This window comes from Gallinula chloropus (genome assembly GCF_964237585.1).
Source record: "Gallinula chloropus genome assembly, chromosome: 10".
NCBI classification, from domain to species: domain Eukaryota; kingdom Metazoa; phylum Chordata; class Aves; order Gruiformes; family Rallidae; genus Gallinula; species Gallinula chloropus.
Window position 1 is genome coordinate 22,062,336 of NC_140095.1, and position 20,038 is coordinate 22,082,373.

A 20,038-nucleotide genomic window follows, 5' to 3' on the forward strand; every position below is an offset into this window, starting at 1 on the left:
GCTGGGAGTGTTCAGCCTGGAGAAGAGGAGGCTGAGGGGAGACCTTCTCCCCACCTCTACTGCCCTGCCAGGAGGGTGCAGAGAGGTGGGCGATGGTCTCTGCAGCCAGGGGACAGGAGATGGGACAAGGGGCAATGGGCTCAAGCTGCCCCAGGGCAGGGTCAGCTCAGCTGGGAGGGCAAAGTTCTTCCCTGGCAGAGTTGTGGGGCTGTGGCACAGGCTGCCCAGGGAGGGGCTGAGTCTCCAGCCCTGGGGGTGTTTAACAGAGGGGAGATGAGGTGCTCAGGGATCTGGGTCTGCACAGGACAGGAATGGTTGGACTCGATCTTAAAGGGCTTTTCCAGCCCTGTGACTCTGTGAGTGTAGCAGACTGAAGCTACAGCCGAATGCTGCGCTTGCACGTGTGCAGCCAGAATGAAGGCAGGAAGCGCAGGGCTGGGGGTTTGGGGTATGGGAGTTGCATCCACTGGTGTTGCCTCTCTGGTGTGTGCTGTGAACTGTGAAGCTTGCTGCTGGGGCGTTGGGGTTTGGGCTGTGCAGGGCAGATCCTCAGTGGTGCCATCCCGTGAGACGTGGGATGGCAGGTAACAGTGTTTGGCAGCCTTGGTGGTCCCTGTTCCAGCTCTAGGTGATGCTGGAGGGCAAAGTCCCCTTTAGCTGGCTGTATTTCTGCAGGTGGTGACGTTTTAACGTCAGCTCCTGGCTGTGCCCACAGTTTTCACCAGGGCATCCTCGGAAGCACCGTGCTGGAGCATGGGGCTCCTGCTAGCCCAGTGCCACCTTGGGCTGGGTGCACCTCAAGCAGGTTTGGGGTCCCCCCGTCAGCACGTCCCTCTGAGAGCTGGCATCATGCTCGGCTTGCCCAAAGCCAGAGAGCTTGGCTCTGGAAACCACAGTGGCTTGGCCTGAGTCGGGGAGCGCGGCAGCACCGTGCGCGTTCCCCCTGCGAGTCCCAGCACGCTTGGTATTCGCGCCGAGCGGAGCTGCCGATCCTGAGCGGCACGTTTGGGCTCCCCATCTGTTCGGGGCGAGAGGAACGCTTGCTTTTCTCTTGGATTTTTTCTCCCTGGGAGTGAGCCCAAGCATCCAGCTGCGGCCAGATTCACCCCAGAGCAACACAGGGTCTTGTTGGAGCAAGTCAAAGCGCCCGGAAGCGATGCAGGCGTGTGTTTCATCCCAGCTGAGCGGGGAAGCCGGAGAGCAGCGGGGCTGCTTGTCGCACACCCCTTCAAATCGGGGTGCTGCACCTGAAGGCCTCGTCGCTGCTGTCAGAACGCTTCTCCTTGCCTTTGCTGGGAGGTTTCACATTTCCCTGGTGATCTGTCCTCCTTTCGGATCCGCTGGCCTCTGTCTGCATTCCTCAGTACTTGGCTCTGCTCGCTCGAGCGGCGGTGCCGGAGCGGCGATGCGGCGTCTCTGCAGCCCGGGGAAGGCCTGGGCTGCCCATGGGGATGTTTAGCAGTGCTCCCATCCCCGCTGCTGCACACTGAGAAAGTGTAGTGGCACCTGAGCGAGCCCCACAAGCACGTCCCCCTGAGGCTCCTCTGGCCCGTGTTGGGCTCCCCTCATCCTCGATAAACACAGCAGGACAGGCGAAGGTTGTGCCATTTGTGCTTCGCTCCTGTGCCTGTGTGCCCCAGCTTGGGAGCTGCAGTGGAGCTGGCCCTGCTCCCCCAGCCTCTGCTCCCTGGCACTTTTGGCAGTGAAGCAGTGTCCCCCGTCACCTCCTGTGCCCACATGTGTTTTAGGAGGGGTTATGGCAGTGTGGGATTGGTGATGGAGCAGCCTGGGATGCCAGTGTTTGGTGCTGCAGGTGTTTCTGGGGTGCCACAGCCTTCCTGGGGCACGTGCTCTGAGCAGGGGGTGGCATCGGGGTTTCCCACGGTACTTGATGAGGAATTTGCATTTCCAGCCTCCTTGGTTTCTGATGCCACAGGAGAGGAGCTTTGGTTTTTAAAGAAATCCTCTTCCAGTAAGGTGCAAACACTTCTGTGCTTGCTGCAGCGGTGCTCTGAACCCTGAGCTGTTCCTTTCCTGACCCAAGTTCCTTTCCAACAGAACTCATCCTTGGTCTTCTCCGGCTCTGGGTGCTGGGGTTGGCGTGGATGCTGGTGCCATTCAGCCTTCCCTCCAAGCACAGGGATGGGTTTCACATCTCTGCTGTGCAGCAGAGGGTTTTACAGGACCCCCATGACAAAACACTGGCTGCGCTCCCAGCCATCACATGGTGTCCCCAGGGCATGTGGGATGCTGGGGGCCGGATGACCTGTCATGGAGCGTGGAGCCAGCGGTCCCCAGGGAGCTGTGGGGCTGCTCTCCCAGGGCTCAGCTCCTCTGGCCCCTCAGAGAGGGGTGCAGCTGGGCAGTGGGAGCCAGCCCGGCCCTTGCCCGCTCCTCGCCCTGCTCTCCACCCACGCGCTCATCGGCTGCAGCCCAATTAAACTCAATAATGTGCTGGGATGACTCGAATGCACCCAGGAACATTTCCCAGAACTCATTAGATTCTGTCCGATAAATGCCACCGGCTGAGTGTGTGGGGAGCCGCCTGCTCGCTGTCCGTGCGTGATCCAGGTGAAGTGGAGGGAAACAGGGGAGTGGGGGTGCTGTCAGCAGGGCTGTGCTGGCATGGGGCTGCCCCAGCACCCCCACGGAGCCCCTGCCCTTGCTGGGACCGATGCTCCCCGGGCACGATTTGCTTGTAGCACTCGCTGGGACACGGCTGCTGCCTCACTTGGGCCAGTCCAGCCCCTCCACACGTCCTCGCTCACCAGCACATGGGTGCTGGATCCGGAGGTGCTGCCCTCACCCAGGTGCTGTCTGCATCCTCCCACAGGTCTCATCTCCTGTCCAGAGTCAGATGTGGTGGGTTGTAACAGGCTCCCCAGGGCACCCAAATTAATTTTGGGGTGGCTGAGCCCCTGCATGCCTGGCTTCCCACGTGGAATAGAACCTTTGGAGGGGGTGGCAGACACAAGACGTATTTTCACCTGTAGCAATAGGAAGCAGCTGCGTTATTTTCCATCCGATGAGGTCTTGTTAGGCCAGCCATAACGAGCACTTTGTTTTCAAAGGTTTGTCCCAGGCATGGAAATAGAAACACTCCAGACATTGCCTTTGTTCCCTTGCACATGTTTGTTTGCTCAGAGGTTTTTCTCTGAATCGGGGAAGATATGTGAACTAATAACAGTGCTCCTTGGCTGGGCCTTATGGGCATGTATTCGACAGAGAGAGGCAAAGTGAGCCCAGCCACAGAAAGCAGCAGTTCATTGTATAGCATGTGTGTGTGTATATTCTATTTATATTACTTTAAATAATCCTGCTGATGCCAGTTGGCAGCCCAGAGGCCCCAAGTCCATATGCTTGCTGTGGCCCTCAGCTCTGTGCCCGCTGCTGCGGCTCAGCCCCCAGTGCTGGGCTGGTGCCAGCTCTGGCCATGTTACTGGGAGGACTGGGCAGCTCCCATGCACTGCACCTGAGCATCCTCTACTCCTGCAGCATGGGTTTCTCTGTAGGTGGCTGGGGAAGGAGCTGAGCTTTTTAGCTGGATTTCCATGACAGTGTATGGGAGCTGTGGAAGGGGCTGAAGTTGTTAATGCCTGTAAAGCAGTGAGGCAGCACTCCCCAACCCCCAGCACCCCCAGCTCTACTGCATTTCTCCTCTTCCCCATGCAGAACGCAGCCCAGTGCGACAGAGACCTTCACCGTCCCTGTGTGCCCGCCCTGCACTGAAGCCTGACTACCAGTTACCCTGTATTAAATTATGTTTGGCCATGCCAGTGATTATGCAGTATCCAGGCAACCCGGGTGTAATCTAATTGAACACAACACGGGTTTACTCTGCTCCTGTTCACCTTTGTTTTCCTGAAAGTGAATGTAAAGCGAGCGGGTGCCCATGGACACCCCGGGAAGCGCGACCTGCACCTATGGCTGCAGGGACCCCCTCCCATGGGAGCCCTCAGAGCCTGGCCCAGGGTGGCAGAGCCTGGCCTCCAGCTCCCTTGGCTGTGTGCTTGAGGTGGCCAGCACAACCCTTGGGCATGCACCAAGAGGGTCAGGTCTTTTCAGAGCAGAGTCCCTCTGTGGGGCTGCTCCCTGGAGCTGCACGGCTGTGTGTGGGTACCCCCCACTCAGGGGCCTCCTCCGGAGCTCCCATCATCCCGGGCACACGTGGGAACCATCGTGTGCTGTGAGGAGGGACAACAGCCCAGAGCCCAAAAGTCAGCGCCGAGCAGGAGTGAAAGTGCCACTCTGTGTGCTTCTCCAGCTGTTGCTGATTCCCAGCTCCCCTGTGTGTCGGGAATGCCTTCCCTGAGAGAGGACTGGAAAAGGACCCCCTGAAATTGGTATTAGTGGGAGTTGCTTTCGGAGTGTGCCAGGGGTGAGAAAGACATGGTGGGTTAAAAGGAAAATACAGCAAGTGCTCAGAAACCTCCTAAAGGGCGGCTCAGGAAGGGTCCTAACGATGCCCTCTGAAAAGCACCAGCATTAAGCATGCTTTGGGATATGAACACCCCTTCTTCAGAAATCACAGCATTATTTTCTAGCACAAAGGATGCTGAAAAGGTATAATTTATAGTGAATTATCCTGTGGATAATGGCTGTGGAATCTGAAGGATGTGAGAGGTGACTCGTGTTGTGTGGCACAGCTTTGGCAGCCGAGCGTTGGGAACGCTGCTGCTGGAAGAGAACCCGTGGTGCAGAGCTGGAGCTCATGGGTCATCCTGGAGAGGAGCTGGAGCCCTCCAGATGCCAAAATGGCTCCGGGTGGCAAATTTAGGGCAAAGAGGGGAGAGAGGAGTTTGGTGCTGACCGTGGGACAGAGGCGAGGGCTGGTGATCGTGCCTGGGCACGTGGGCATTCCTCAGCCAAAGGGCAGAGCCAGCTCTGCTGCTGGTGCCACAGGACCATGTCCTGGCTGGGAGGTCATTAATAGTTTGGTCTGAAATAATTAACAGGACCGTGCACAGCTGCCTAGCTGTAATGAGTCAATGACAATGCAATTTATTAGAGTGATGTATTACACGGTAACAGTAATGAGAAATGGAGGGACCTAATTTTGTAAGGCTTAGATCAATTCAGTTGGTTTTTTATAAATGAACTTTGTTTAACTAACCACAGAAGATCATTGGAAATGATGACTTTTATTAGCACTTCTCAAACCTATTTGAGTTACAGCTGCGTTTTTCAGCATTCACACAGGAGCACGTGAACGTGGGTCTGTAACACAGATGATGTCACCGTGCAGCCCACAGCCCCACAGAAGGGTTTGGGCTGGAAGGGACTTTACAGAGCATCTGGTTCCAACCCCCATGCTGCAGCTCGCTGGGGGGGAGTTGGGGGTAAGGGGGAGAGGTCCCACAGGCTCCCAAGGGGCTTTTGCTGGGACCTTCACACCTTTGGAGCTGTAACCCAAGCCCAGCCTGGGTGGAGGTGACAGCTCTGCCCACTGTCTGGGGTGTAACGCCCCAGGGGTGAGGCTTCTTCCCTGGGGCACTAAACAGGACTGAACTTACCTTCTTGGGGGAGCCCAGCCAGCAGTCCTGAGCCCCTGAGCATCCCTGGGTGAGGATGTGCTGCTACCCAAGGACCTGCATGCAGGGCTGAGGAATGAAGAGTTCTGTGCTGGTGCAGGTGAGATTTGGATGAGAAAGGGTGGAAAGCATCTTCTCTGTTAAGGCAGCCCTAGCTTAGGCTGGGCTGGCATCAGCTGGGCACGTTGATGATCACCTGAGATCAGTCTTAGCCCTGAGATGAGTGACCAGAGCTCATGGCAGTGACTTTTGGGGCAATCCAGCAAGGTGGGGGGCTTGGCGTCGCTTCCTGCCAGTGTACTGGGGAGAAAGTCAAGGGAAGAGCCAGTGAAACCCTGTGGGGTGAACCCGGGTGTTTGCCCTGCCTGCAGCCAGCCAGCTTCCTGGTTGAAGAGGGCAGGAGAAAACCACAAGGAAGAGTCACGGGGACGGGGCTGTGGGGCTGCCGCCGCAGGTCCCTGTGGTGTCACCCGCGCACGTGTGGCTGCGTTATGTGTCATTGTGTGACTCCAGCACGGGACTCAGCTGGTGCCCACGGTGCCCACTGAGGTCAGTCCGTTCCCCAGCCAGGTGTTTACCCTGGAGCAGCCAAGCACCTGGGTGCCGCAGCACTCACGGTGGGACACAACCTGGGGAGCCTGTGCTGCATCCCGCATTGCAGCGTGCCTTCAGGGCGCTCAGGGACTGAGCTGGGGCAGAGGATGTGCCCTGTTAGAGCTGCTGATGCTCTGCACCACTGAGAGCAGGACCCAGACTGGAGTTAATCCGAAGTAACCCCCAAACACCCGTTACTCAGTGTGCCAGGTCCTTGGTCCAGCTCTTCCCTGAGCTGCTCCCCTCCCACTGCCCTGCGGCACTTGGAGCATAAAAATAGATGGAGATGACAGGGAGGAAGGCTCGAGTGTCAGTGGGTCCCCAGGAGAGCCGGTGTCTGTGTCAGAGGGATTCCTGGGTGGGGTGGAGAAGGGCGCATGTGTGTACACGTGGGTCCGGGGGTAAAGCCTGGTCTTTGCCTTCCAGCCTGTTTTGGTGGGGCTGGGGCTGACCTCTGGTGCAGGCAGCAGCTTAAATGGGTGAGAAGGAATTGGGTTTTGGAACATATTAGGTCACTCGTTCAGTTGGAGAGCAGTGTGTGTCAGAGGTCCAACAATTTGTTTTTAGAAGGGTTTTGAGCATTAATGATTCAAGATGTTTTCCTGGGAGGGGTTTGCAACATGAGCCTCAGTGGCCAACGCAGCGTGGGGTTTGATGGGATTAGTCAGTTCGCTGAGGCTGGAAGGGCTCTCCTACCACAACAGTTAAATTTGTACTTTTCCACATGGCTGAGGCTCCGGGGAGCTCACCGGGAGCCTCAGAAATGTACACAGCATCTCCAGCCCCGAGCCAGCCCGGGCGGGCGGCTTTCCCTGCCCACTGGTGCCATCACCTGCTATTTTTTCCTCTTTCTTTCCCTTCTCTTTCAGAGTTGCAGATAATCACAAGCAGAACCTGATGACTGTTGCTAATCTGGGTGTGGTGTTTGGGCCGACGCTGCTCCGACCTCAAGAGGAAACAGTCGCAGCCATTATGGACATCAAATTCCAGAACATCGTGATTGAAATCCTGATAGAGAACCACGAGAAGGTAACGGCTCCGCTCGCAGCGCTCAGCGCAGAGAAGCTGGGGGCACCAATCTGTGTCTCTCTCCAAACTGCAGCCCCCTCTCCCAGGACCACCCTTACTCCCCGTGGCACCCATGGCTTCCCTGCAGTCAGAGGGGCTGTGCCGGGGAGGGGGCTGCTGCTGCGTCCCAGGTGTCCGTAGCCACACGGCTCCGTACGGCGTAGGGGCTCCGTGGCAGACAGTCCTCAGGCTGTGGTTGGGTAAGTTGCCCTGCAAGTATCGTAGACTGGTCTGGGTTGGAAGGGACCCCAAGGGTTACAGAGTTCCAACCCCCTGCCACAGGCAGGGCCACCAACCTCCAGGCTTGGAGCTACACAAGGTTGCCCTATGTACAGCTGTCTCAGTGGGAGCTGGCGTGTCTGTGTCTCCTGACAGAAATCCCCCTTCGTGCCCCTCTCTGCTGCTTAACAGGAATTCGTCCCCAGTTTCAGGAGAGATGGGCACTGAAAGGAATTGGTGTGAGGTGAATCCCTAGGCTGGCTTCCTGCTTTTCTGACTAAATCTGAGTTCATTCACTGGCTTTATCCACAGTGTCCATCTCCTAAATTATGCTGTGTTTGACAGCTGTAAGGATGGGCTTGTCCATCAGTGGAGTGGAGGCAGCTCGGTGGGGCTGGGGTGCTGGCTGTCCCTCCTGGCTGGATCTGTGGGGCCAATTTTTAGCCTGTGCTAAAAAATGCCATTTTCGTTAAACTCCAACAGTTCCCTGTTTATGATCATTTGCTTGGAAAGAACTAATTGGTGGGCTGCAAAGGGGCATCGAACACGCAGCCGGCGGGGCCAGGGACAGCAAGTCCCCTGTTGTATGTTGTCAGAGTTGTTTCCACAGCCACATAAAGGCTGTGGTGTCCACTGAGGGTAGAGGAGCCCTGTTCTTCTCTGCCTGGAGTGTCGTGGCAGTGATGGCTTCATTACGAGCTGCCATGCAGAGGGGTGTGCGAGCAGCCGCGATGAACCTGCGGCTCTGAGCACAGCCCAGGTCCCCCAGCCCTGTCCTGCCTGGAGGAGCCGGCATGAAACTCTGTGTTGGCCTTCAGTGGTCCCCTCCACTGCCTGCCAGCCCGGCCTCGGTGCCAGGAAGCATCCCTGCCACTGCCCGGGCAGTGAGCTCTCTGGCTGTGCCGCCGGTGTCACTACAGGCGTGTTTTATGTCCCTTCCCCTGGCTGTGCTTTCCGGTCCCTGCCCTTTCCCGCACAGAAACATCTCTTTAGACATTGATTCTTTCTCCTGCCTGAGCTGGGTGCTGTGCCAGCCGAGCCCTCTGTTAGCTGGCGTCGGTGGAGGCGGCGTCGATGCTCATTCCTGCAGTGGTCCTGCCTGGGTGGGCTGCAGGGCTTGTCTCTGCTCCCAAGCTATGTTACAGCTTCAATTCCGGGGTGTTCGGGCACCCCGATGGTTCCCCCCCCGCCCCCAGTAGAGGTAATTTGTGTCACCAGCAGAAGGGTGAATCTGCAGGTCAGGGTGTGTGTTTGTCACCTGCTCATTCCAGGGGTGGGTGTACCTGCTGCCTGGGGTGCCGCAGCCGAGCTGCCTCGCTGGGCTCGTGGGGCACAGTCATCCACAGCTGCTGCTTCACATGGGGATGCTGCAGGTGAAACCCCATGAACCCTCTTGGGAAAAGACCTTGGGAAGGATGGGTATAGGAGTAAGTAACTCTGGGAGGGGAAATTGAGCTCCCGCTTTAGGACTGCTTCAGTTCAGCATGGTTCTTGATTTGAACTGATGGGAGCTCAGTGACGGTCCCTGCAGGAGCTGCCGCTGGTGATGAGCCCTGTGCACGCTGCCCGGCTTGTGCCGCCGGTGCTTTGTGTTGTTTTATGCCAGTGACTCACAGACAGTGTTTGTGAGGAGGAACATTTGCAGGGAAAATGTAATTGATTCCAATGGTTCCTGGCAATCAGCAGCTGTCTGGTGCTGCGCTGCCTCTCCCCCAGGTAAGCGGGATGCCTCTCCCTGCAAAATCACTGTTGTCATGGTGTGACTGAAGAAAAAAGCAAAGCAGGCTTAGTGATACCATCTCTTGGTCTGAGTAACTGCTGGCAGCTTGTTTACACAGCGTGGCTCCCGTAGGTTTATCTGATTGCTGGGGCAGTGGTGAGGCTTTCAGGAAGGGTCAGTCACGTTCCTGGCTCGCCTGCCTGGGATCTGGCACCCAGGATTACCCCTGGGGAAGAACATCCCTCCTGAACCGTAGAAGCACGGGGGAAGGATGCTGCAGGACGCAGTGCTGGTCACTCAGTGTCTTCACTGCCAGGTTGGTGGTGGCTCAGACCAACATGTGACAGGATGTCCTGGCAGCCAGGTGCAGGGTGGAATTGCAGTCAGTGAAATAGGGACTTTCTGAAGGTTCCCGGAACGACCGGTAAATGATGGTTTGTGCTTTGTTGCCAGAGTGTCCGACACAGACCATTAAACTCTGCGTGTAATCCAAAAACTTGAGTCCTTTCTGGAGATTTAACAGGTTTCCAGGTCTCAGGTCCAAACTGTGACACTCACACCGACAGCAGTGAACTCACAGTGTTCTTTAAAGCTTCTCAGAGATGTTCTCCTTGAGAAGGTCTCTGCACATGGAGGTGTCGCAGCCCTTGGGTTTGTCTTTACAGCTGCCGTGGGGAACTGCTGCACTTGGGTGATCTCCCGAGGGCTGGGGTGGCACCTTGTCTTCTGGAAACGAGGGATAGTGCTGGGATGAGTGTAGGGGCTTGGGAGGAGGGGACGGTGGCTGTGTTTGCCTGCCAGGTCTCCAGTGCAGCAAATGAGAACCCTGGAAGCAGATGCCCAACAACCCACAAAAGGCCAAATTGCTGCTTGGCAGGGTTTATCCAGAAGCAATTCTCAGCCTCTTCTGCGCGCATTCGTCAATGCCGTGCATTAAGGTAATGTGTTACAGAGGATACCCTAATTAAATACCATTAAATGGGTAAAAGGACTCTTCTCCTCTGGCTCTGGCTGTTGCCATGACAGACACACCAAGAGCGCATCCTGTGGGAAAGCAGAACTAAGGGGCTGCTGTGTGGTGTGCCGGGCGCTCCGGCGGCTGCCCTCGAACACCGTGTTTCTGATGTACAGGCACATCGTTAGCCGAATGTAGGACTGACGTGCTGCCACACCTGACAGTCGCAGGCGCCTGTCCCTTTTCCAGAGCTCGAGTGTTCTTACAGCTCCCTGGAAAAGGTCCTTGTTCCCAAGCGTGACAAAATCAAGAGAGGGATTCAGCTTGATGATGGTCCCTCCAGGGGAAGGACTGACCAGGGGAAACGTAACGCGGCCAGTTTTGGTGGCAAGTAGGAGACTGGTTTGTGCAGGGGATTGCACAGACCCCACAGCCAGCTGGTCTGGGCTAACACTGACGTGAAAGCCTTCAGCACCTTGTCGTCATCTTGTTCTTTCCTGTAATTAGCAGAAATGCTTAACGAGGCTGTGGGCAGTGGCTTTGGCCAGTCCTCGTGTATGGCTTTGTACCACTGATGGTTTGAACATCCCAGCAGTGTCTTTCTCTCCAGGCTCCTTGAGCAGGTCCAGGGGAGGTCTGTGTGTGGGACCACATCATGATGTCGGCTGGGCAGAGCCCCCAGGGTGGATCTCCGTCTGCTCTCGTGCCACAGCCCACTGATTTGGGCAGGACACCTACTGTCCCCGTTTTCACCTCCCAGGGCACAGCAGGGTACTTGGTGCTGAGGATGAGGAGATCCACGTGCCTCATCCCTCTCCTTGTGCAGGGCAGGTGTCAGTGCTGGGGAGATGACCCTGGTCCCCAGTGCTGGCAGTGGGGCTGTAGGGCCACTCTCTCTGGAAGAGGCATGGGATAAAGGACGTAGCAGCACCTGGATGTGTGGAAGGGGGATTACAAGAAGCCTTTATCTACATGGGAGATGAGGTGTGCCATGTCTTTGCCGTTCTGCAGGCACAGAGAAGGTGGTGTGGAGCCGTGAAACTGCCGCTTGCATCAGGCCGAGCGAGCACGGTGCGGCTGTAAATGTGATTTATGAATCCTGGCTGCTCCTCTCCCACTCCAGCTATTAAACTGTCTCTCTCTCCCTGTTAATTGGGCTCTGTGACTGGGAGAGCTGCACCGCAGGTTTGCGCAGCAAGGAGCACGTCTGGGCTGCTCTTGTTAAATTAAAAAATGAAAGCAACCTGAGCAGCTTTCCTCAGAGCAGGGTGGGGGCTCTGTGCGAGCCAAGCCTGAGCTGAGGGGCTGGAGCAGGAGGGTGCAGGTTCCTTGGCTGCCCCAGGCGTCTGTGCTGCTCCCCAGTCAGGAATAATGGCAGGGTCGTGCCTGCAGTGAGCTCTTCATCTTCGTTATTGGGGTCTCTGGCTCCTCCCCCCTTAGACCTTCACAGTCCATGTTGTGCTTTTTAAAATACAGCTGTTAATTGACTTTTCTCCACTGTGAGTGGCTAAATTTAAGCCTGTGTACGTCGTGCTGCTCAGAGGTGGTAGAGAGAGTGGCTTCTCATGGCTTCCCAATCCAGTTTGCCTCCGCTTCCCTCTCTGGCTCGGTGGAGATGCCGCTGTGGGCTTGGGGCACTGAGGTGATTCGTGGTCGAAGGCCACGCTGGAGAACCACTGGTGTTCCTCCTCTGTCAGGATACTGTATCTTCCCACTGTCACCACAGCCAGAGCCACGGCTCTACCAGGGCAGCAGGGGCTTGGCTGCAGCCGAGCTGCTGGGGCAGCGGGGTCCCTCCGTGGAGCTGGCAGCTCCAGGGACAACAGGTGCTCCTGGGAGAGATGGTGGCTTAATACATGTTCCTGACACACCAGGTTGGTTGTGGTAAGTCAGAGTGTGCCTGGTACCAGGTGCTGAAGGGCTGGCAGCACAGTGGGTCCGACAGCGTTCCATCCGTGCCTCTGGATGCAGCCTCCTTAGAAGCTGAGGCTGGTTTAGGTGCTCATAATTTAAGAGCATGTATGTCATTTATTAAACACCAAAAAAGAAGGAATGAAAACCTGTAAGTTAATTTTCAAGTGTGCTGTGGGAAATCAGTGGGTAAAATGCAATTCATCAGTCAGTGCTTCCATCCTGCTTGATTTATGTGTCTCATTGTACTTCCCAAGTGGAGTTTACTATTGAAAAGCAGTCTGAAAGCAAGTGCCTGTAAAGGCTGGCACTGGCCGTGCTGGGCACAGGCAGCGCAGCCCAGGGCAGGCAAGGTGCCCCAGTACCAGTTTCAGCCCCCTGAGCTGTGGATCCTGCCTAGTGATGCTGTGTTTAGAAGGGCTCACGGCACAGGTCCCAGCAGCCAGGGCAGGCTCCTGAGGCATGTGTGGCTCTGTGATGGTTTAGCTCGGTGAGCAATGTGCCACAAGTCACCCCGTGAGCCAGCCTGGGTGCCGGCACTGGGGCCTGGTGCTGGGGTGACGGGGACAGGTGTTGGGGTGCTGGAGTGCGGGAGCAGGGTGCATCAGCCATGGAGCCCCTTTGGAGGGGGGAGTGGCTGTGGGCAGGTGTGTGGGGGTGAAAGTGAGTGGCACTGCACGCTGAAGGCGCAGCTTGGGCTGCTTCCCCCCCTGCTCATCTGTAAGCCACGGAGGAACATGTGAATGAGCTCAGTGGAGCTCTCTGGGAAGGGCTGCTGGGGGCTCTGTAATCCATCCACCCACTCCGCAGCGTGCCCACCAGGCGCTGTTGGCTTCAGGTGCTCACTTGGTCAGTGCTGGGCTCTGCCATGTGCACAGGAGCTGGGCACGGCGGGTCAGCGGTACGGCGCAGGCAGGTAGGCCCCTTGTCCCCTGTGAAGGGCTGATGCCAAAGAACAGCTTGTTTATTATTTCCACAGATATTCAACACGGTGCCAGACACTCCGCCGTCGAACTCGCAGCTGCTGTTATCTCGCAAGAAGAGCACGGACTCGAAGCCTCCCTCCTGCAGCGAGAGACCGCTGACGCTCTTCCACACAGCACAGCCCAACGAGAAGCGTAAGTGTGCCGAGCCGCAGCTCCCACCAGCCCCACTTGACCAAGGTTTTCCCCTCGTTGTCACTAACAGACCATAATTCCCGTGCCCCCTAATGCTGGTTCCAGTGGAAGGGAGGGTTCCCCTGGCAGGGTTGGGCTGTCCCTTTGGCGGGGAGTGCAAAGATCGTCCGGCATCCGAGGTCCTCACCAGGGCCTGGATCGGGGCGTTAGCAGGGTATAAAGTGTTGCTGCCCCGTCCCCACCTGCACATTCCTGGTCTCATGTTCCCCGGGCCCTGTCCTCGCCGTCATCAGCTGCCGAGATGCGCTGGGGCACGGGGGGCGCAGCCCCTCCAGAAAGGGATCTTTTGGGGCTGCCCCCGGGCACTTTGCCCTTTACAGACACTAAAACCTCGGCCTGGAGGTTGTGCCTTTCCCTGAGGATCAGTTGCTGTGGCAGTTTGAAAATGCTGAAGATCATCTTTCCATTTCTGCTGCTAATGATGCTCCAGATATTTGGGTGAAAGAGTCTGTGCCCTGTCCCTGCTCACGGAGCAGGAGAGGTGCCTCTGCTCAGGCTCTTGCTTTGTAGGCAGCAGAGTTTCTCTCTCCTCCCATCTGCCAGCCCCAGGCCTGCTCATCTCTGGGGCTCAGTGCTCTGCTCTCCTCCACCTCTGCCTGTTCTCTTCCACGTGGATGATCTCTTTCATCCCAAAGATGCTTTTGCCTTGCGGGTCCCAGGTGGGCTTTCGTGAGCCGGCAGCTCGGTGCTGGAGGAGCTGCACTGGCTCTGGCTGCCCTGGCAGGCTGTCCCCGTCCCGCTGTGCAGCACCAAACCATCACCTGCAGCCGCAGTTGGGTGCAAAGCAGAGGCCCGGAAATGTCCTTAGTTTTGGCACTGGGGGGGGAATTGCTCGTGTTGATGAGCTCCCCTGACCTGCTTTAGGGGAAGAGCGGCTTGTCGCTGGCACAGCCCTACAGCTCAGGGCTGACAGGATCCCTTGTGTTCCCCTTTCGGCACGTCAGACGGTGGCGAGTTGGGAACCACGGCCAGGCAGAGAATCCAGCTCGGCACATCACGGGGAGGAGGGAGGGGGCAGAGATGCGTATGTGCTGCGTGTTCCCTCGGGGGCTTACTGGAGATCCAGCTTAATGAAATGAGGTTTCAGGAGCCCGCTGACGTGTGCTGACATAGCTCACAGTCCTTGGCTTTGGCTAATCTCTGGGAGATAAGCTCAACCTGAGCTAAACCAAGCTTTAGCCCTGTCTCGCTGCCCCATGGGTGCTGGTATCATCCAGGAGGATGCAGCAGCCCCGTCGAAGGAGTGTGACAAGGGGTGTTAGACCTTGGACTTGCCCCACAGAGCTTGTCCTTTCTCTGAAGCAGTGGCAGAGTGGCCACGATGCCGTGCTCCTCTGTGCCGGGGACAGCACAGCTGCCAGGCTCATACAGCCAGGTAGGTGGTTTCTGTCTGCCTTGTGTTCAGGATTAACATCTCACATGTCCCAGGAGTTCCCCCAGCACTCTTCTAACCTCTCCTGCATGGATGAGTGTCCCACGTTCTCCTCCTCACAGAGGCAGGGGTGTCAGGTTCAGAGGGATGGATGATAGGGGATCCCCTGCCATGATACACTGCTGGGCAGTAACTTGGCCATATTGGTGTGCACTGGAAGGATCAGCGCTGAAGGAGGACTCGTCATGGGTTTCCAGAGGTGCTGATGTCTCAGGAAAGATCCTCACAGAAGCAGCAGTTCTCTGCAGCAGGGCTGCGTGCCACGCCGCCCCTGATGATAATTGCTTCTCATAATTACAATTAGTGCTTATACAGAAATGGCATCTTATGGCAATGAATTAATGTGCTTTGAGGGAGGGCTGAGGAGGGAGCCCATGCTGCGGATGCCACCTTGGGATGCATAATATTTTCACTCCTCACTGCTAAAGTTACACAAATAAGGGGGAATCTCATAACAGAAGCTGATCCAGGGAAATGAGAGACTCTGGGTTGTCGGGGGGGCAGCGCCAGCATCTCCCCAGCGCAGCGCAGCCGGTGCTATGGCCGGCACGAGCCCCTGTTTGGCATCAGATGTGAAGCCACATTTCTCCCCCAGAGCCACTCTGTGCTTTAGAAAAGCTGATCAGAAACACAGCAGAGACCCCGAGTCCCTTCTCCTTCCAGATCTGGCCAGGAACCATCCGTAGCAGCTGATGGCAAGTCCAAGGCTGAAGCTTTTTTTGCTGAGCTAAACTTTACCCGAGTGCTCTGTCCTTTTCGTGTTCTGAACAACATCCCTCTCTGTCCCACAGATGCCCAGTCCCTTGGCAGCTGGGTTCAGTCCCACACAAATTCAGTCCTCAATGTACTTTACATTTCAATTTATTTTTTTTCCAGGTGCTATGGTACCTGGGGTGTTGTGGGGAATGTAAAGTATTAATAATGCCTTGAGAAAAATCAGTATTTCCTTACTGAAGGTTGTGTTCACTTAAAGTGCAGCTGCAAAGGGGAAAAAAAAACCAAACACCAAGAGTGCCTGGTATTTCTTACCAGTTCATGTAGAACATCAAGAGAATGTGGCTGTAAACTGGCCGCCTGTGTTCTGGGGTCTGGTGAGAGGCATTGGGGCTGGGGGTGTTACTGGGAGCACTGGGAGCCCTTGTGGTGGGTCGCTCTTTGCTTCAGCACGGTGGCAGCTTGGGGTGGTGGCTGATGGCTCTTGGGTTTTGGTGTTTTTTTAGAGGAGAACAGGAACAGTATCATCAACTCCAGCCTGGAATCCGTCATCTCCTCAAATGTAAACAGCTTCCTCAACTCCAACAGCGCTCCCCAGCCCAACCTGAACTCAAGTGATCTCGAACTAGAAGTAATTAAACCCAACAGGCCAAACTCACTGTAAGTACAGTGGTAATTAGTGTTTTATAGGCTCTCCAGCCTTAATCTTTAATCAGGGCTGTTCCTTACTCGGAGTCCCAGCAGTTTGTTGAAGAATACAATTTAGCATTTTAATTTTTCATGGGTGCCTAGCACATGCCCTGCATTTCTAACTCGCTCTGAGCGGTGGGATTAGTTACTGGGGGTCGTATCTGCTGGCCAGTTCCAGCTCTGGTTACTCTGCACATGGGGAATATTTTCCAGCAGAACCCCGTGCTGCTGCCTGACCCGCACGACCCAGCTGGTGATAACTCCAGCAAACACAAAGGGCTTTTCTTCGGAGTTAAATTCTGTGACTGTTGTCAGTACAGTTGATCTCCAGCCAAATCTCTGCCATTGCTTCTGCTATTGCTTCCTTCATCTGGAAAGTTCAAGGGAAAAAATAGCGACCTTAGCAATGACTCCCTGGGGACGGGCGAGTTATTTATGACGTCCCCTGAACCTGACACAGCTGAGCCCTCGCGCCGATGGCCGTCTCTGCTGGGGGAATTTCCTTCCTGCCGCGGCTCGGCCGGGCCCGATAGCATTTTCCCACAGAACCTCCCCTCCTCCTACATGTGAAGATCAGCTCAGATCTTCAAGAGCCTCCGCAGTCCTTCCCCCCGGCGCTGCTCGGCACGCCCCTGCCCGTCCCCACGGGTCGGCCGGGAGGAATGCTGCTCCCACCACAGCAATTCATGGCCTCGCTGTGCGCAGCGACCTTCTCAGCTAAGGGAGACCTTCCTTCCCCTGCCCCGGTCCTCCCGCAGGCTCCAAACACTTCAGTTCCCACTCAGCTGTAGAAGCCCCCCCAGTCCCTTGAGAGCAGACGGTGCTGTGTTTGCTTTAGCCGCTTTCCTCTGTGGTCAGCAGGAGGATTGCTGAGCACCCAGAATGGTTGTGGTCCTGGGTGGGTGCTGGTAGCGATGGTGGAACTCGTGCTGTTGGCTTGGCTGACAGACAGGGTTGGGGTCTGGGGTGCAGCCCTCGCTGCCAGCGTGGGGGGACAGCTCAAGGCTCTGCCTGTGGCTGTTTGCCTGGGCAGAAAGGTAAGTACGGAGCGGGCAGCCAGCACTACTGCCTCTGTGTGTGTACGCGTGTGTGCCCAGAGGATGGGCACTGCCATCCATCCATCCATCCATCCATCCATCCATCCATCCATCCATCCATCCATCCACTCTGCCTCCTCCTCACCGTGGCTACCACTAAACCCATGAGCTGCATGAGCCCCAAGCCAGCCTCTTGCCTGGCGTTGGCTCCGGCAGCCGGCTCTGTAAAGCTCGGCTCTGTAAAGCTCGCTCTGTAAAGCTCAGCTCCACGCCTCCCCTGCTGCCTGTGGATCTCCCCACTGCCAGAAAGCCGCCTGTGAGGAGCGTTGTGGGGGCAGAGTAGAGCATCCGAAAGGTAGGACGCCGCTACACGAAGGTTGTGTGTTACGTTATGTACAGTGTCTCGTGCCCGTGCTGCGGGTTGAAGCTCTGGAAGCCAGTCACATACCACCCCCTGACAGGATGCTTTCAGTTTATTTATCCTTTGTGGGGGGAAGTAAAACGTGACCCGTAAGCCTGTGAGGTTTGTGGGCCTGGGTCTGGCTGTGAGCTTACAGGACTGTGCCCCAAACTCGCAGTTTTTCAGATTCTCAGGTGCCTCTTCCTAACAGTTTCCTTTTAAAAGGAATCATGAGGCAGTTCAGCAGAGTACAACCGTTAGAGCTGTGTGGGGCTGTGGGGCACGGGGCATCGTGCTGTTCCCGAGGAGTTCAGGGTCAGACCGATGGCGAACCCTTTCGCTTGTCCCCATAAGGGCTTCTGACAGTTCTGAGGAGCAGAACGGTGATCAGCACCGTGGCACTGGTGGCTGTGGAGGGGGAACACTGCTTTTCTGCTGGTCACAGGGTACCAGACTCCAGTCTGTGCCCAGGGAGAGCTGCAACACTCTGTTACTCCAGTGTGATGTCCATCTTGGAGCTGCTCTGCAGCCCAGCCAACGGCCGGGACAGCAGTGTGCCTGAGGCCATCAAACCAGCTGCTGGCTGCCTCCTCCCCAGGGGCTACAAGCCATTCGGCATGTCAGCCTTTGTCCCTTAAGCCTTGGCAGAGCCCAGTGTCCCACGCAGGACGTTTCAGGGTGGGCTGGGGGCTCCTCGCCAGGGTGGGCTGTGGCACAGCCGCTCCCCCTCTGCCGAAGCACTGTGGGGAGCTGCAGGGACAGGCACTTGGGTCATGTTGGTGCCCTGGCTTCTTGGTAAGCTGAGAACAGGCACTCCCAGGGATGTAACTCCTGTGGGTCTCAGTGGGAGCCTGGTTGGAGCTCAGGGCCTGTGGGGCTGGGGATGTGTGGTCCTCCAGCCTCAGCGAGCACCGATGCATTCGGATGTTGCCTTTATATGTGCAGGGCTAAAAACTGTGAGCACCCTCTGTGAAATTGGGGGTCTTTTTGAGCTTTTCTTTACAAAAGCCTCTTGGGTCCATCCTAAACACTGGTGTATCCCCACGGTCTGCTCCACAGGGAGCTGAGCCGGGTCCTCAGTCCCCCTTGTGAGCATGTGCTGCTTATTCCCCAGCCTCAGGGTGTGTCCCAGCAGCGACCACGCTGGGGCTGAGGTCTCCCCACGGCAGTGCCCTTCCCCATCCTCTTCCCAGGGGGATCGCAGTCGTTCTCAGACTCGCCTTTCCTCGAGCGGTCCTTCGCCAGCCGGGAGGGGAATTGTTCTGCCTCCCTTCCCAGCCACCAGTCGGGTTTTACGATGGGAATGCATTTATTTATTAGGGATGGGTTTATTTTTATGGAAAAACTGCTCTGGGTGGGAGCTGCGCTGGGTGAGTCAGCAGGACTGCTGTCCCGTGCCAGGACCCGGCGCTGCTGAGGGACCGACGCTGAGCCCAAGGGAGGGGGGGGTCTTTCCAAAGGCATGCTTGGGTTTCCTTAGAAGACAGGGGAAATTGAGCCAGTAGTGCTGGGTTTCTAGCACAGACACAGCACCTGAAGCAGGGGGAGATTTCAAGCTAAATGGTGTGGTCAGGAGAAAGAAAAGGCGTCAGCTTGTGGGGTGTGAAGCCCTTGGGATGAGCCCCTTGGCCGGTGGCTCTGCGGTGCCTCCCCTGGCACAGGCATCTCACAGCAGATAACTCACACCTCGGTGGGTGCTTCTTTCTATTATTTGTCCCCTGTTTTATTTATTTATTAGCCTCAGCTGTGTCCCCCATCTTACCCAAAGACCCGTGCTGTGGGCAGGGCAGCCTTTGCCCCAGTTAGAGCACAAACCAGATCAAAACCAAGGAATGCACAAAAAAGCCCACCAAAAAATCACTCAATAGGGGAAATGCATCAGTTGCTCCCTCTGAGTGAAACATCAGGTATGAAACTCAGAATAACAACACTGCCTGTGCTCAGCAGTGTCTCCCCATCCCTGCTCCATGCCAGGACCGGCCGTGATCCCAGCACAGTGCTGGTGGCCTTCCAGGTCAGGCTTTTCCCCGGGTGACAGGGATGTAGGGCTGGCTGGGGGAGACTGTGCCCAGGGTTGAGCCCTATGGTGGTACCCGAGTTGGGTGCCGCGGGGCAAGCTGAGCCTCCTGCTTGGCCACCCATCCCCCGGGACTCTGCCATTAGGGAAATAATGGCTTTGGGAAACTTGGGTTTGCTCATCACGTGTCTGTCTGCATTTTGCTTAGTTTTCTCGTTGACCAAGTATGGCTATTTCTTGCCCTCTGTGGGTATGGAAGGAAACGAGGAGCAGATCTAAGGTCCAGTGGTCATGAAAAAAATAACCCAGTTAATGTAAGGGAGAGAGGGTACTCCCATGTGCTTTTGATTTACGGGACTAGAATAAATCTTCATTAGGCCTCCCGGTTAAAACTCAAACAGCATCTCTCCTTCCCTGCCCAAAACCCAGAGAAATCTCAGGAATTACTCTGCAGAGCAGCCCCCATCGGCGGCTTTTGGCTGGGCGATGGCTGGGAGGGCAGCCGGTGGCTGCTGGCGGTGATGGTGGTGACAGCACGCTGGGACCGGGGTGTGGGTGGCCGGGACCGCACC

General features: G+C 56.5%; 1 protein-coding gene across 1 annotated transcript in view; it reads left to right on the forward strand.

Moving 5' to 3' along the window:
- ARHGAP26 (Rho GTPase activating protein 26) overlaps positions 1-20,038 on the forward strand; it is a gene marked incomplete at its 5' end in the record, with an annotated part of 119,577 nt that overhangs the window by 77,313 nt on the left and 22,226 nt on the right. Inside the window, 3 exons of the mRNA XM_084268755.1 lie at positions 6,995-7,154; positions 12,978-13,116; positions 15,829-15,982. Coding sequence (XP_084124881.1) covers positions 6,995-7,154; positions 12,978-13,116; positions 15,829-15,982 — 453 coding nt within the window. The remainder of the gene's footprint in view (positions 1-6,994; positions 7,155-12,977; positions 13,117-15,828; positions 15,983-20,038) is intronic.